Consider the following 17,667-nt stretch of genomic DNA (forward strand, 5'->3'; position numbering starts at 1 on the left):
CTAGGTAATGGTAGTATTATAGTACATACTGTGGCTGACTGGGGAGGTGATGATGGTTTTAGGGGTAGTGCACAATGTGGTGGTTGAAAAGGAAGAACAATGGGAAACAGATTTAGAGATACTTTAATGCAATGGATTTACTTTCTTTCTGTGTGAAATAAAGTGAAACTTTACTTTCAGTATCTTTTATCCTGAGACTTTTGCATATGATTCCATTAGGAAATCCTAATTTTTTAGAGTCTGAATAAGATTGACACTTCCGTAATGTGCAATATTTACAGGCCTAGAAAGTAGTATACACATTAACTGTGTCCAGGATGCAGCATAATTTAAGAAAGCAGTCAGAACAACTCTAAGCAGTCTATAGAGAAGATTTTGACACAAATCTTGCTGATTTTGCCCTGCTTCCTGCAGACTAAAAATTACCGTATTTCTCTGTTGGGAAGACTAACTTAGACAAATGATGTCTTACCTAATAAAATGATCTGAGATTTTTTTGACATAATAGAAACTTTATTTTGATGTGTGTGTGTGCGTAAAAATTAAAAACATTTTCTAGCAATCAGTCAACACTGATCAAATTTTAAAGTTACTTAGAATTTTTCCAAACTGCATACACTTAGGTCCATTTGTCTCAAGAACTTGACCAGCCACAGAAAATCTGTTATTTTTCAGAGTGGATCAGGGCTACACTTGATTCTTGTTCAAGATAACCTGCAATTTTCCTGGAAATAATTTGTTAATTAATCATACCAGAAAAGCCCAGATGCCTTCCTGTTTTCCTTACAAGTGTTCATTTATTTAATACACAACATCATGTTGACTTCTCACAATATTAATTTACACCAAATAAGTATAACAAGGCATTAATTTGCTCCTAAAATTTTTAACTAATTTTATGACAAGTTTTACATTTTGGGTGTGAATCATAGAAGTAAATTTAACACTTTCAACCTTTCGTGATACAGATTCTGAGCTCCTTTGCATCCAAAATTTACATCAACAAAAACATACTCATATTGTTTATTGAAGTAATCAAATTGCTTTCCTATTCAGAAATACAAATGATTTCTTAGACTGATTCTGAAGTTTCAAAACACATTTCTGGCTATTCCAATGATGCACAGAAATGTTTCCAGGTTTTGACTCATTATTAATATCACTTCTTTGTTCTTTCACTTAAACAGAAGGCTCACATTTATGACATTAAAAAGGCACTTTAAGAAACTTATCCATATATTTTGTCCCTATGTTTCATTCATTTTAATATTTAATGGTAAATTCTTTAATTAAATTACAAAACTCTGCACACGTTCATTAAACAAGAGTAGCAATGTATATTTATGAAGCAATAGCTGCTATATAAATTGAGGTTGATGAACTTATGAGACTCCTGGTTGTTTGAACGTGTAGAGTGCCTCACAAGGGATGTTTACTGTAGCCATGCTGCCCACTTAGACACGGGCCAATCCTGCAGAGAGTGATGAAGTGTTTCTCAGGTGACGTGGTGATAGGAAGTCCACTAAAAAATGGTTGCCATCTTCCTTTATGAAAATTAGCTTGAACTCATGAGCTTATATTACAACTTACACTATTACTTTATTATTTTTTTTTACTATTTAATGTAGTTACTATTTCAGTATGTACCAAGTGGTACAGAATTATTTTAAATATATTTTCACAGAGTGCTATTACTGGTGTATATTAGCCAAGTATTATCCTTGTCTGACACCATTATAAAGAATATGAGAAGCGTGACTAATTTTGCAAGAAGAACATCTAACATGAGATGGGGGGAATAGGAGACAAGAATGAGTTATTAGAGAAACCCCCATAAACCTACTCTCATTGTTAAATAATTTCATTTGATGTCTATCAACTATCATTTGGATGTGAAAATGCTCCTTGCCAAGTTGCCTAGTGCCCCCTTTACATCCTTATTCCTCAGGGTGTAGATGAAAGGGTTGAGTGTAGGAGTCACCACTCCATAGAAGAGAGCCATGAACTTGGGCTGGTCCTTTGAGATGGAGGAGGGGGGCTGAAGGTACATGCTAATGCCCGGGCCGTAAAGTAAGGAAACAACAATGAGATGGGAGGAACATGTCCCAAAAGCTTTTTTCCTTCCCTCAGAAGACTTAATTTTGAATACAGCATGTCCAATACAAGCATAGGAAGCAAGAATTAAACATAGCGGAACAGCTAACATAAAAATGCATACCACTGAGAGTGTGAGTTCATTAGCACCCTTTTCACCACAGGCAGTCTTTATTAGAACAGGAATCTCACACACCAGATGATCCAATTTATTGAGACCACACAGTGGCAACTGTAATGTAACAGTGGCCTCGGAGACAGCGTAGGTCATTCCGCACAGCCACACAGTGGACACTAATAGGATACAGACACGCTGATTCATGACGAGGGTGTAGTGTAGAGGCTTGCAGATGGCCACATAGCGATCAAAAGACATGATAGCCAAAAGCAGACATTCTGTGCCTCCCATTGTGTGGTAGAAATAAAGCTGAATGGCACACCCCATATAGCTTATTGTCTTCTTAGCGCTTCCCAGGTTAAACAGCATCTGAGGGACAATGCTTGTGGTATAGCACATGTCCAAAAAGGAGAGGTTAGTGAGGAAGAAATACATGGGGCTGTGCAGACGGGGGTCTAGCTTGGACACCAGAATGATGGCTATGTTTCCCATCATGGCCATGGGGTATGTTATAAGAAGAATAATGAAAAGAGGAAGCTCTAGCCAAGGACGGTCAGCAAAGCCCAGTAGAATAAACTCTTCAGGATGGCTTTTGTTAATTAGTGTCATTATCTTCAATTTGTTTAACCTATAGTAGGGAAGTGGCAGGAAAGGTAGAAAGAGTTATGAGAAATGACAAAACATAATTATGAAATGGCCATCTATTCATAGAATATGGGTTACAGTAACTTGTGGGGGAAATGATAAAAGGGATCTGACACCAGGTGACTTAATTTCCCTTTATGACACTACAAAATAAAGGCAATTACCTTACACATATAACCTAACCATTCTGAAACTGAATTTCCTCCTCTGTATAATAAGGATAACAATAAGCATTTCCTTGGTTATGGTGAGGATTAAATGACAAGTAGAAACGACTTTGTTTTGGAAATTCCAAAGCAATGGTTTGCAAGGCTTGAATAAAAGTCAGCTGAGGAGGGTGTTAAAAAGCAGTTCATTGGTTTCGTTTCCATCCCCAGGTGGCTGATCGTGTAGAAGTGGCATGGGGCCCAGGAATCAGATGGTTGCTTTTCAGAAGCACTGCTGCAAGGTATTACTGAAACATTAAGAAGAGTAAAAGTATTGAGGTAGCCATAGTAAATGTAGGAGGAGAATGCCTGGAGTTGTAAAAATCATCAAGATAGTCTTGTCCAGATCCAATTATACTATTTTATTTGAATAATTATATCATCTCCATCAGGAGTAAGAAGGCTGGTTTTAAAGAAATCCATCTTAGTAATTTGGAGTTGATCAAGAAATTTAAACACTTTCACATCAGTTTCCTAAAGTATAGACTAGGAGAGTTGATTTTTTCCCACACTCTAGAATTTTTTTGGGATGTACTGTTTCTGCATGACTATTTCATTCAAACTGGGCATTTGATTTTTCATGTTAAATTTTAATTTACCTATCTTGTCAGGATTTCCTTTTATCAAGTGTGTATACATGCTGTTTTTATATGAGTTTGGAGGAATACAATAATGGAGTTTGGAAGTTATCAGCGATTCACTTGATTGTATGTAGCTACAAATACATCTTTGTACTCCAGAGAACTGGTGTCAGGAGAAAAGCCAATATTCCAATTTAGGACCAGAGACTTATTCATGTCCACAAATTATTTTGCATACTGAGAACATACATATATACTCCAAGACTTTTGGATCTTTTACTTCCAGTGATTTTTCCCTCGCTATTTCTATTTATCCATTTGGAGATATATATATCTCTCAAGCTATGAGACACATTGTGACAACAAAACTTGCTGTGTAAAGCATATTTTGAGAAAGATTAATTAGGTATTGAGATTTTTTGTTTATATTTTTCTTTTACTTTAGTGATGAAGTGTGTTTCATGAAATCTATAATCTCTGTAAAATGAGGGATATTCAGATGAGAAGTTAAGATGGTGCATCCCAGTGACCAAATGCTGTGTTACCCGATCAGTCAATTAGCAGTTGAAGGGTAACAGATGAATTTTGTAGGGTTGCAAAGCATAGTCTCCACATTCTCTATCTCATTAAGTCCTCAAAGCCATCCTGTGGGGTGTCACATAAAGCTACTCAGGGGTAAGATGTGAATGTTGCCCTTTGATTACACACCACTCTTAGGTCAGAAGTGTGCAATACAATAATAAAATAATAGTAATTCCTACTAATCCTTAATGAGTTCTGTGTGCCAAACACTACAGTAAGAATTTACACCCATTAATCATTTAGTATGCAACTCCAGACCCCATGAAAGGGGAAATTTTAGTATACATATTTTAGGACATTGTTAATAATTAATCCCTATTGTCTGTTAATAATTGGAGAACTCTAAAGATCAAAATCAATCAATTTCTCAAGTAAGGTACTGAGATAGTGGGGCTACAAATTTGGAATCTAGAGATTTCAAAGAAATTATCTGCATTGTAGGGATGCTTCCTGAATGAGTGTGTCTCCTACACCTTGTTTGACCTTGACATTATTCAAAATGTCGTATGACCACATTGAATTTAGGAAGATATCTTTGCCGAAGTTTTTTTCGTCAGGGGAAAATTCTTGTTTTAGATGAGATATGAAATAAAAATGTTGTGAATTAATTTGATCGTTAAAGTAAATATTTTAAAAATTGCTATGTATCCTCTTTATTAAATAATTGACCCATAAGATATATATTGTCCATACATGTAACATCATTATACTCTCCCTTTACATTTTTCTACTATGAACTATTTTTCTGTTTTTTTAAAGAGTAATTTAAAATTTGACTCTCCATGAATTTCTCCATAATTAATTCTATCTAACTCTAATGACAGTGTTCAGTCAAGGATGTTTTCTGCAATTTTATTAAACTGTATAAATGCATTATTCATGATTTTGTGCATATTACTCACCTTACTGAGGGTAATTTTGTTTGTTAATATTAATCACCTCAGAGATTCCTTCATGTCTCTGTTCATTTCCCTAAACACAACACTACAGGTGTGCCTAATCAATGTGATTTACATAGAAAGTATATTTAAGATCTATAATGCTGTGTTTAGATCTCTAAATCTTTCCATGTCATTCTCATGATATTTCATTACTTCTAGCTCTTCAATCCCACAACTTTCAGATTTTTTACTTCCAGTGATTTTTCATCACTGTTTCTATTCATCCATAAATCTGTTTATCTGCAAATGTTTAAAATCACTTTAATAAAATGCTAGACTCTATTCCTTTTGACATCTCTTTTGTATCTCCGCTCACATTTTCATTCTAGTGTATCTTATTTATACATCATTTTCATGACATAAAGTATTCTGTTTACAGTACTCCTTAGCTTTATACATATGAATATATCATAAGAAATAAAAGTTATTTTTATCTGATATCAAAGTATTTGGATGAGAACATGGACAAGCTGTCTATCAAATTTTGACCATGTATTAAAAATGTCACATGATTGAATGAAGGCTTCATACTTCATTCAGGTAGTTTTCATCTGTCAGACATAGTGTTTACTGAAATTTGAATGCTTTTAAGTTTGGTTTAAATAAGAGACAGAGAGATTGATTACAAAAAGAGAAATCTAGGTGCTTTCTATAGCCACTGAACTAGGTATTTCCAAACCGTAGAAAAGGCACCTAGAAATGAAGTTCTCTCTGCTTTTTCCATGTATATTAGAAACTAGATGTACACACACTCCAACTTCCCCAAGAATGCGAGGCGTTAAAGCAAGGGTCTTTTCACTTACCTTATTTTGATAAATACTATTCAATAAAAATGAATTATGGAGTACACTTAAAGTTTGCAAACTTTCAGTAAAAGATGTAGAAATTGTACTACACAGATGAGTATATAAGAATCGTCTTCAGAAATGTGAGTTTTTTGCTTGTTACAATGCTGCCAAAAAGAAAAAAAAAACATGAATTAGGAATACAATAATAGATAATATCAAGAATGCTTTGCGGGTGTGCTATTTGTATTATATTCCTGAGACTCATGGGCATTGTTTCAAATGGGCCATTTATGCTTATCTCAGATGAGTTAGCTGAGCAAGTTCCTTGGGACAGAGTTCTCTACGGACATGCTTCTTGTTGCGATTAGCTGCCTACTGACTTGAGGTTGGTAGCAAGTCTCTTCTGTTGTTAAATTTGTTTTAAAATAAACTCATTTGAGTTTCCAATACACTGGACACTAATTTTAAATGGGATACAATTAGAGCAAAGCTAGTTTAAACAAATCATTCTAGAAAATTTAAACGTGAGTTCCTTGACTATCTTATTTTGTTTATTTGTGGACTATCTCGCATAAGATTTAACTACTTCTGGTCATGCTATAAAGGATCACAAAATGAGTTGGAAAGAGAGGAAAAAACCATAAGTGGTCTTTCAAATGAGAAGGAATCAAGTGATATTTAAAACAAGATTTCCAAAATATTTAAAGATTCTATAAGAAAAGGACTAAATGGCAGCCTCTCTCTATTTGTCTCCCTCTCTCGCTCCCTAACACACACAAAATACCCCACCTAATTTCAGTCAGATATGTAGACAAATATTAATATTTTAAAAATTACACATGCAACCCATGAATATATTATTCTGAAAAACAAATGCAAATATACAAATAGTAGGTACAAAAATATAGGGTTCCCTGGACAACTTCCTCCCATGGTCCATAATTCCTCTGCTTTCTGTAACAGTAACGACTATCATATGGGTGTGTATCTTTCCATGTTATACATTTGCTAGATCTTTTCCACACCCTCTCCTCTGCCCCAGACCCCACCTCTATCCCACTATGCATCTTTGTACTCTGTGCTGCATCTTGGGAGGCTGAAGCAAGAGGATTCCTTAATCTGACTTCTGGTTAGGTACAGCCTGTTGGGAATCACCTGTTGAACAATTACATGGAGTATATTCCTTTGTCTTTAACCTGCTGTCCAAGAAATGAAAGACAAAGAATCGTGTATATAAAAGACTTTCAGTAAACAATTGGGACCACCTATAGTGAACCATCACAAAGCAAACAAAAACTTTTAAAAACTTAAAAAACATAGCTTAGGTCTTTGAGCCATCTTGCACTATGGAAATCTGTTTGGACAATTTATGTAGCATCTTGTTATTTCAACCATCTAAATTTTAAAAATATTTTTGTATTTCCTTTTCTTTTTCTCCCTTTTGTGCTTTCAAAACTTATGAGTTCTCTTTTATATGAATAGCCTTTCTTTTCCTCTGGAATGCTATAATTACAGCACCTATAATGCTAAATCCTGGTTACATCAGCATGGTATTCTATTTAATTTGTAATCTAAAAAGAAATTATTTACCAAAAATTCACCCAAATATTAACACATATTATTGTTTTTATTGTTTTGTACTTTTAAAACCACTTGCACACCATGCAATTTTATTACAGGCGGGACTATAGGTATAAATTTTTCTTCATTTGTAGATGAGGCAGCTGCAGGGAAGAAGATACATGGCTTGTCTAAGTTAAACAAAATTTATTTGACAAAATCAGGTAATGGAAATAGATGTTTAGCTCTGAAGTCTCTTCTTAGGTCAACAACACACACGGTAAGCTAGAAGCTTTTAGATTCTCCCATTGCCAACCAACATTTGGTGCACTGGCGCAGCACACATGAATTTGTGCCACAGGCAACTTTCTGAAGAACTGACAAATAAGCCAGCCATCTCCAGCTAAGAATGGAGGCTAAGTGCACTGAAGCACTAGCTTCTTCTTTACCCTAGTAAATTTCTCCTCCTCATTCAGACAGGTGTCTCCCAATCTTTATCCACTTGATCTTATACTTAGTCCTATGCGGCATATTCCCTATGCACATGCTTAATTATCTCATCATCTTGTATCTCAGGAATACAGAATTATGGGCACAAATGTGTCATCCAGATAATCACAGAAACTAGCTCTGGCTTCTAGCCCAGATACACTCATTCTCTGTTCTTCTTTGGCCTTAGGTTCACATCTTCTATCCCTATTTTATAAATGTGGGGCTGGAAGATCACTGGTTATCACATACTATGACAACATCAAATGGTTTCAAACATAATAAATTTTCAGTTCAAATCCACCATATTCCATGTGTAACTCAACAACAACAGTAACACTTATGAAAAAGAAAAATAGTGCAAAGACTTACCCTAGGCCTTAACATATTTCACAAATGTTAACATTTTGCCATGGTTGGTTTACCATTCTCTGTCTGTAATAATATAATATTAATATACATTCTAAAAATTTTTCTTGAATATTACAGATGAACACCTACCCCTAAGTGCCCCCGTAGGTATATCCTAAAGAGAAGATCCAGGATCGCAAATTGAAATTAGGTGTATGTCTCTTAGTGTAATGTAGGTTCTTTAACGTAGAACCATTTCTTAGTCTTTGTCTTTAATGAGATTAACATTTTTGAAGAGCACAGGCCATTTATTATGCATAATTATCTATCAGTTTAGATTTGCCTGGTGTTTATGCTTAATTAGATTATCCATTTTTGACAGTAATGCCACAGAAGTGATATTGTGTCCTCCTGAGTGCATCACATTGGAAGGTACATAGTATTTATTTATTCCATAACTGGTGATATTAACTTTGAACACTTGGTTAACATGGTATCTGTCAGTCTTCTCTGCTAAAAACTTACTATGTTTCTCTCAGTAGTTCATAAGTACCTTGTGTGGAGAATGTTGAAAACAGGTAGTATTCTGTTTTTCATTTAACTGTCACCCACTAGTTTTATTTATTTATATTTTTAATTTTTCCCCAGCTTTATTGGGATATTATTGATATGTAACATATATAAGTTTAAGGTGTACAGTGTGATGATTCACACGTGTGTATTGCAAAACGATTACCACAATAAGGTCAACACATCCATCCCCTCACATAATTACAAGTTTCTTTTTTTGTGGTAAGAACATTTAAGATTTACTCATTTAGCAGCTTCCAAGTGTATAATACATGGTCATTAATTATAGTCACCATGTGTAAATCAGATCCCCAGAATTTATTCTACTTGTAGCTGGGAGTTTGTACCCTTTGACAAACATCTCTTCATCTCTCCCAGTCTTAGCCTCTGGTAGCCTCCATTCTACTTGTTATTTCTATGAGTTTGGCTTTTTTTGATTTTGCATAAATGTGAGAACATACAGTATCTATCTTTGTCTGACTTATTTTACTTAGCATAATGCCTTCAAGGTCCATCCATGTTGTCACAAAAGGCAAGGTTTTTCTCTTTTTCGTGGCTGAATAATATTCTATCATATATATATATATATATATATATATATATATATACACACACACACACATATATATAATACTTATATATATATATACACACCTCCACATGTTCTTTATCGATTCATCTGTAGATGGACACTTAGGTTGTTTCCATGTCTTGACTACTGTGAATAATGCTGCAATGAACATGCGATGCATTTCTTTTTGATGTGCTGTTTTTATTTCTTTCTGATATATACCCAGGAGTATATATACTAGATGCTGGTATGTATACTAGGATGCCAACTTCTCCCTCCTGGTGACACCCCCATATCCTCTCTAGAAAGGGAGTAAGAGGAGGTTGCAAGGGGGCTTGATATTTTTCTGGAGAAAATTTAAAGGCTGAAGCTTTGGCTCCCAACCCTCAATATTTGTGGACTGACAGACTTAAAGGAGTAGGGTTCCCCTAGTCACACTTCCCCTCCTCCAGCTCCCTCAGCCTCAAATCTTGATGTTGGCTCCTCCACCCCACTTTCCTTGTGCTCCACCTCATGAAAATTTTATCAAGAGGCAAATAGATATTTTTCAACATTGGAGGTGGGCCCTGCACCCTCCTGTGCTACACAGAAATCGCTCCATGTGCCCTATCCCATATCTCCTACCCTGAACCCCATCCTTCCTATAGCTATTTATCCCTTTCCTGGTTTCCAAAAGGGAGTTATATCTATTATTCATAAATAAATATATTATAAAAATATTTATTCATATTCATTACAGATTTAAATTCATAAAATTATAACTAAAAATTACAATTTTCATCAATAGGAGTACTGCTAAAAAAAAGTTGTATGTCCATGTAGTGAAATAATGTGTAGTAATAAGCAAAACTATAAAACCATCATGGAAGGAGCAACAGATATTGAGGGGCTAACTGGATGATTTAGTAGTTTTATTTTTAATTTTTGAGGAATTTCCATGCTATTTTCCATAGTGGCTGCACCAATTTACCTTCCCATCAACAGTGCACAAGAGTTTCCATTTCTCCACATTCTTGCCGAGACTTGTTATCTCTTGCCTTTCTGATAATAGCCATTCTAACAGGTGTGAGATGCTATCTCATTGTGGTTTTGATTTGCATTTCCCTGATGTTTATTGATGTCGATCATCTTTTCATGTACCCAGTGGCCATTTGTATGTCTTCTTTACAGAAATGTCTATTGCCCATTTTTTTGTTGTTGAGGAAGATTGGCCCTGGGCTAACATCTATTGCCAATTTTCCTTTATTTTTTCTCCTCAAAGTCCCAGTACATAGTTGTATATCCTAGTTGTAAGTCATTCTACTTCTTCTATATGGGATGCTGCCACAGTATGGCTTGATGAGCAGTGTGTAGGTCTGTGCCCAGCATCTGAACTGGTGAACCCTGGACCACAGAAGTGGAGTGCATGAACTTTAACCACTAGGCCACAGGCTGTCTCCTATTGCCCATTTTTAAATCAGATTTTTTTTTTGTGATTGAGTGGCATGAGTTCTTTATATATTTTGGATATTAACCCCTTATTGGATATATGCTTTGTAAATATCGTCTCACAGTTGGTGGGTTGTCTTTTCATTTTGTTGATGTCTTTTTTTTTTTTTTTGGTGAGGAAGATTTGTCCTGAGCTAACATCTGTGCCAATCTTCCCCTACTTTGTATTTGGGATGCCTCCACAGCATGGCTGATGAGTGGAGTAGGTTCACACCAGGATCCAAACTCACTCATCTGGGCTGTGAAGCGGAGCACATGGGACTTTTAACAACTTGGCCATGGGGCTGGCCCCTTGATGGCCTTTCTTTTGTTATGCAAAAGGTTTTTAGTTTGATATAGTTCCTTTTGTTTATGTTTACTTTTGTTACCCTTGCCTGAGGAGACATATTCAAAAAGTAAAGAGTGAACTGCATATATTTTCTTGTAGGAGTTTTAAGCTTTCATGTCTTACATTAAGTCTTTAATCCATTTTGAGTTAATTTTTGTGTATAGTATAAGATAATGGTCTAATGTCATTCTTTTGCATGTGGCTGTCCAGTTTTCCCAACATCATTTATTGAAGAGACTTTTCCTTTCTTCATTGCATATTCTTGGCTTCCTAGTCGAAAATTAGCTGTCCATAGATGTGTGGGTTTATTTCTGGGCTCTTGATTCTGTTTCATTGATCTGTGTGTCTGTTTTTGTGCAAGTACCCTGGGGTTTTGATGGCTATAGCTTTGTAGTATATTTTGAAATCAGAGAGTGTGATACTTCCAGCTTTGTACCTTTATCTCAGGATTTCTTTTGGTATTTGTTTCATGTAAATTTAGGATTCTTTGTTCTATTTCTATGAAAAATGTTTTTGGAACTTTGATAGAGATTGCGTCGAATCTGTGGATTGCTTTAGGAAGTATGAACATTTTAACTACGTTAATTCGTTCAATCCAAGAGCATGAAATATCTATCCATTTCTCTGTGTCCTCTTCAATTTCTTTCAACAATGTTTTATAGTTTTCAGTGTATAGATCTTTCACCTCCTTGGTTAAATTTATTCTTAGTTATCTTATTCTTTTTGTTGCAATTGTAAATGGAATTGTATTCTTAATTTGTCTTTCTGCTATTTCGTTTTTAGTGTATAGAAATGCAACTGATGTTTGTATGCTGATTTTGTATCCTGAAACGAGCCTATTCATTTATTATTTCTAAAAGTTTTTTTGTGGATTCATTAGGGTTTTCTGTATATAGAATCATGTCATCTGCAATAGCGACAGTTTCACTTCTTCCTTTCCAATTTGGATCACTTTTATTTCTTTTTCTTGTCTGGTTGCTCTGGCTAGGACTTCCATTACTACGTTAAATAAGAGTGGAGAAAGTGAGCATCCACATCTTGTTTGTGTTCTTCGAGGGATAGCTGTCAGTTTTTCTCCACTGAGAATGATATTAGCTGTGGGTTTGTCATATATGGCCTTTATTATGTTGAGGTACTTTCCTTCTATACCGATTTTATTCAGAGTTTTTATCATAAATGGATGCTGAATCTTGTCAAATGCTTTCTCTGTATCTTTTGAGATGATCATGTGATTTTTCTTCTTCATTTTGTTAATGTGGTCTAATACATTGATTGATTTGCGGATATTGAACCATCCGTGGATCCCTGGAATAAATCCTACTTGATCATGGTATATGATGTTTTTAATGTATTTTTGTATTGGATTTGCTATATTTTGGATTTTTGCATCGATGTTCATCAGGTGGTATTGTCCTTTAATTTTTCTTTTTTGTGTTGCTTTTTTCTATTTTTAGTATCAGGGTAATGTTGGCCACATAGAATGAATTAACAAGTGTCTTACCCTCTTCAATTTTTTGGAAGAGTTTGAGAAGGCTGGGTATAAAGTTTTCTTTGAATGCTTGGTAGAATTCATCAGGGAAGCCTCTGGTCCTGGAATTTTATTTTTTGGGAGGTTTTTTATTACTGTTTTGATCTCCTTACTGGTGATTGATCTATTCAAATTCTCTATTTCTTCTTGATCCAGTTTTGGAAGTTTGTATGATTCTAAGAATTTATCCATTTCTTCTAGATTATCCAATTCGTTGGTGTACAGCTTTTCATAGTAGTCTCTTGTACTCTTTTTTATTTCTGAAGTCTGTTGTAATTTTCCTCTTTAATTTCTGATTTTCTTTATTTGAGCCTTCTCTCTTTTTTTTCCTGGTGAGTCTAGCTAAAGGTTTTTCAATTTTACTTATCTTTTAAAAGAACTAGTTCTTAGTTTCATTAATTTTTTCTATTGTTTTTTAGTCTCTATTTCACTTATTTCTGCTCCGTTTTTTGTTATTTCCTTCCTTCTACTGATTTTGGGCTTTATTTGTCTTCTTTTCCCATTTCCTTTAGGTGCGCTGTTAGATTGTTTATTTCAGACTTATCTTATTTGTTGAAGTAGGCCTGAATTGATGTAAACTTCCCTCTTAGGACTGCTTTTGTTGTGTCTTCTGAATATTGGCACATCATATTTTCATTTTCATATGTCTCCAGGGATTTTTTTTATTCCTCCTTTGACTTCTTCATTGATGCAGTTGTTGTTCAGTAGCATTTTGTTTAATCTCCACATATTTGTGGCTTTTCTGATTTTCTTCCTGTAGTTGACTTCTAGTTTCGTACCTTTGTGGTTTGAAAAGATGTTTGAAATTATTTTAATATTCTTAAATTTATTGAGACTTGCTTTGTGGCCTAATATGTGATCAATCCTGAGAATGTTCCTTGTGTGTTTGAAAGGACTGTGTATTCTGTGATTTTTGGATGGAATTTTTGTACTAAGTCCATCTGATCTAATGTGTCATTTAATGCCAATGTTTCCCTATTGATCTTCTTGGATGATCTATCCATTGGTGTAAGTGGAGTGTTAAAGTCCCCTACTCTTATTTTGTTACTGTGTATTTCTCCTTCTATGTCCATTAATAATTGCTTTATATATTTAGGTGCTCCTATTTGGGTGCATAGATATTTACAAGTGTTATATCCTCTTGTTGAGTTGTTCCCTTTATCATTATGTATTGTCATTCTTTGTCTCGTGTTACAGTTTTTGTTTTGAAGTTTATTTTATCTGATATAAATATGGTTACCCTCACTTTCTTTTCTTTGTCATTTGCATGGAATATCTTTTTCCATCCCCTCCCTTTTAGGTTGTGAGTGTCTTTAGGTCTGAAGTGTGTTTCTTGTATGCAGCATATATATGAGTCTTGTGTTTTTATCCAATCAGCCACCCTATGCCTTTTGATTGGAGCATTTAGCCTATTGACATTTAAAGTAGGTATTAATAAGTATATACTAATTGCCATTTTGTTGTTACTTTTTTCCTGGGTGTTTTAGTAGTTCTTCTCTGTTACTTTCTTCATCTCTTGCTCTCTTCCCTGTGTTTTTTTTTTGCTTTCTTTAGTATCATGTTTGGATTCCTTTCTCCTAATTTTTTGTATATTTACTATAGGTTTCTGGTTTTTGATTACCATGACTTTCATATATAAAAACCTATGTATACAGAAATCTATATTAAGTTGATGGTCTCTTTAGTTTGATCTCTTTCTAAAAGCTCTACTATTTTACTCTCCTCCATCCACATTTTATGTTTTTCATATCATATCTAACCTCTTTTTTTGTGTGTATCCATTACTATCTTATCATTGAAATAAGTAATTTTAGTCCTTTTGTCTTTTCACCTTCATATTATTGCCATAGGTGGCTGATCTGCTACCTTTACTGTTTTTTTGCCTTTATCAGTGATTTTATTGCCTGTTTTGGGGATACCTTTATGATTCCTATTTGTGGTCATCTGTATCCCACTTAAAAAAGTCCTGTTAGTATTTCTTGTAAAACTGATTGCTTGAAAATAAACTCCTTTAATTTTTGCTTGTCTGGGAAATTCTTCATCTCACCTTCCATTCTGAATGATAATCTTGCCAGATAGAGTATTCTTGGCCGTAGATGTTTTCCTTTCAGCACTTTAAATATATTCTGCCATTCCCTTCTAGCCTGTAAGGTTTCTGCTGGAGAGTCAGCTGATAGGCTTATAGGGTTTCCTTTTTATGTAACTTGCCTTTCTCTTGCAACTTTTAGGATTGTCTTTTTATCTTTGATTTTTGACATTTTAATTATAATGTGTCTTGGTTTGGGCCTCTTTGGGTTTATCTTATTTGGTGCACTTTGTGCTTCCTATACAGGGATGTCTGTTTCCTTCTTTAGGTTAGGAAGGGTTTTCAGCTATTATTTCTTCAAATAGATTCTTGGCCCATTTGTCTCTCTCTTCTCCTTCTGGGGCACCTATAATACAAATGTTGGTGCACTTGATGTTGTCTTAGAGTTCCCTTAGACTGTTCTCATTCTGTCTAATTCTTTTTTCTGTTCCTATAGTCTTTCATCTAGCTCGCTGATCCATTCTTCTGTATCATCTACTCTGCTATTGAGTCTGTGTAGTGAATTTTTCATTTTCAATACTGTATTCTTCATTTCTGATTGGCTTTTTCATTTTCACTTTGTTTATAATTTTCCTTTGTAAATATTTTCTAGTTTCTTTTATGATTTCTTCTCCGACTGAAGGAAGTGTCACAGTGGGTGCTACCCTAAAGGACTGATAAGAAAACAGATATGTGAGAATAGGGATTCATTGAGGTGATAATTTCATATAAATCTAAAAATATTTGGTTATTTTACATCATTTCTATCTTCTCTCTCACTTTTACGTCATTCACACGAAGCTAAAGAATTTTCCCTGAGAGCAGAGTCAAAGCAGAAAAATCTAGTGTTTACAGCATAGGTAAATTTTCTATGAGTGTGGATATTCATTGCAATCTCCATAATCAGAATCCTTTATTGACCAATGGACAGAGTCCCTGAAACTAGGCCTGAGGGACAATAAACTCAGGGATAGTATGCTTCTTGTAATGGATAAGGAAATCATTACATGCCCCATTTAGGGCCTTTTTGATCTGTCCATCCCAGAGCTATCTTTATCATACTAAATTTGGCAGTCTATGTAATTCATGGATTAAAAAATGGTTCTAAAAATAGACACCTACCTCTTCTCAGGCCTTATTTTCATACACAACTTCACATCCTAGTTTCTCAATGTGTTAATGAGAGGATTGATGCTGAGGGTGACAATTTTATAGAAGAGAGTAAGGAAGTTGAACTTGTCTTGGCAATAAAGTTTGTTTGAGAGAGAGATATCTATCTCTATAATCTCCCATCTATCTGTCTATCCATCATCCTAATTTATTATCTTTCTATCTATCATCTATATGATATACCTATCTCTCTCTCCCTCTCTCTCTCTCTCTCTCTCTATTTTGTGGTAGCGTAAGAGAGACACATGATAGGGAAATACAATGTTGAAGATTTTCTTTCCTCCAGCAGGTGACAATGAAATGTCAAGTCATCACATGCAATGTCCCTATAGGATATCATGGTTAGACTGAGGGCCACAAGGATAATAAGGGTTGTGAAGACAAAAGTCTTAAGGACTGTCGTACATACACAATAGGGAAGCATGTGGGTCTAGGGTACCGATACAACAGCATTGCCAAATATGTGGGTATAGAATGCTAGTTAGGGGAGGGTTTTGCAGATGCAGCATATTTGTCATGTCTTGACAGTAAGGAGGATACATTTCACCATTCCCAGTGTCAGAAAAAGGTAGTGCTGGATGACAAACCTAGATAGGTTATGGTCTTATCTGTGTCCCAGATAAGATTATACAACATTGGAGGTATGGAGCCTGTGGTGAAATACACATCTAGTAATGAATTGTGACTCCCTGAGACAACATTAGTATGAGAAGCTGAAAATCTAGAGGTGACAGCAAGAAAATATTCATGTTTCTTAGGAGAGTGAACAGATAAAATGTGAAGAAAATCATAAGGAGAATTAGCTCTAGACCAGGGATAGTAAGAGAAATCTACCAGGATACAGCTTTCTAAAGATCTCATATTGTTTTTTTCATTCCTTGTTGCCTTGCTTTATCTCTTGGGAGGAAGATGAGTGTTTATGAAGAAGGCACAATTGACAACTCCAAAATGGTATGACCCTAGCGGGGAGGTAAATATTTGACTAGGAGTTTCAGCAAAGAGACATTAAACAATTGTGAGATCTGAGATGCACAAAATTTTGTGGCGTTGGGGGAGGGGATTGTCTTAATGTGGACTATGAATAATTACTAACATTTTTTGTCTTCATTTTGTCAGGTGCATAAAACGTATTTTCAAAATCTGAATATGTACAAGGGGAAGAAAACTCAATATTCTCCATCTTTTCTTTTTCTAATTGGGAGAGATTCAAATCTTTCATTTTTTCACTCATATGCAACCAAAGATGTCTTCCTACAAGCCATTGGTATTCTGACTCTGAATCAGGGAAAACCAAGATTACTCTAATGGTCACTTTAAATAAATAATGAATTCTCATAAACTTGACCTTATAGGATGCAGTTCATATGTGAACCAAATAACCTTATAAATGACCAGGCAATACCATAGAAAGCAGATGACAGGATTATTTTTGTTATACTCTTCTAATTCATCTATACTTTTAAAAATTATTCTTAACATTTATCCTGATAAGATGAGAATGAACAGCTTCTTCCAGCATTTCAGTAACTCTAAGTCCTATACTACTGCAACCTCAGTCATTTTATCATATTTGACATCACTGATATGTGTTC

General features: G+C 34.9%; 1 protein-coding gene across 1 annotated transcript; it reads right to left on the minus strand.

The window, feature by feature from the left end:
• Positions 1-1,882: 1,882 nt before the first annotated feature.
• LOC103566417 (olfactory receptor 2B11-like) lies at positions 1,883-2,821 on the minus strand. Its single transcript, XM_008542832.2, has one exon. The coding sequence runs from the start codon at positions 2,819-2,821 to the stop codon at positions 1,883-1,885; it is 939 nt and encodes a 312-aa protein (XP_008541054.2).
• Between the last annotated feature and the right edge of the window lie 14,846 nt (positions 2,822-17,667).

Source organism: Equus przewalskii, chromosome 19 (genome assembly GCF_037783145.1).
Source record: "Equus przewalskii isolate Varuska chromosome 19, EquPr2, whole genome shotgun sequence".
Classification (NCBI taxonomy): domain Eukaryota; kingdom Metazoa; phylum Chordata; class Mammalia; order Perissodactyla; family Equidae; genus Equus; species Equus przewalskii.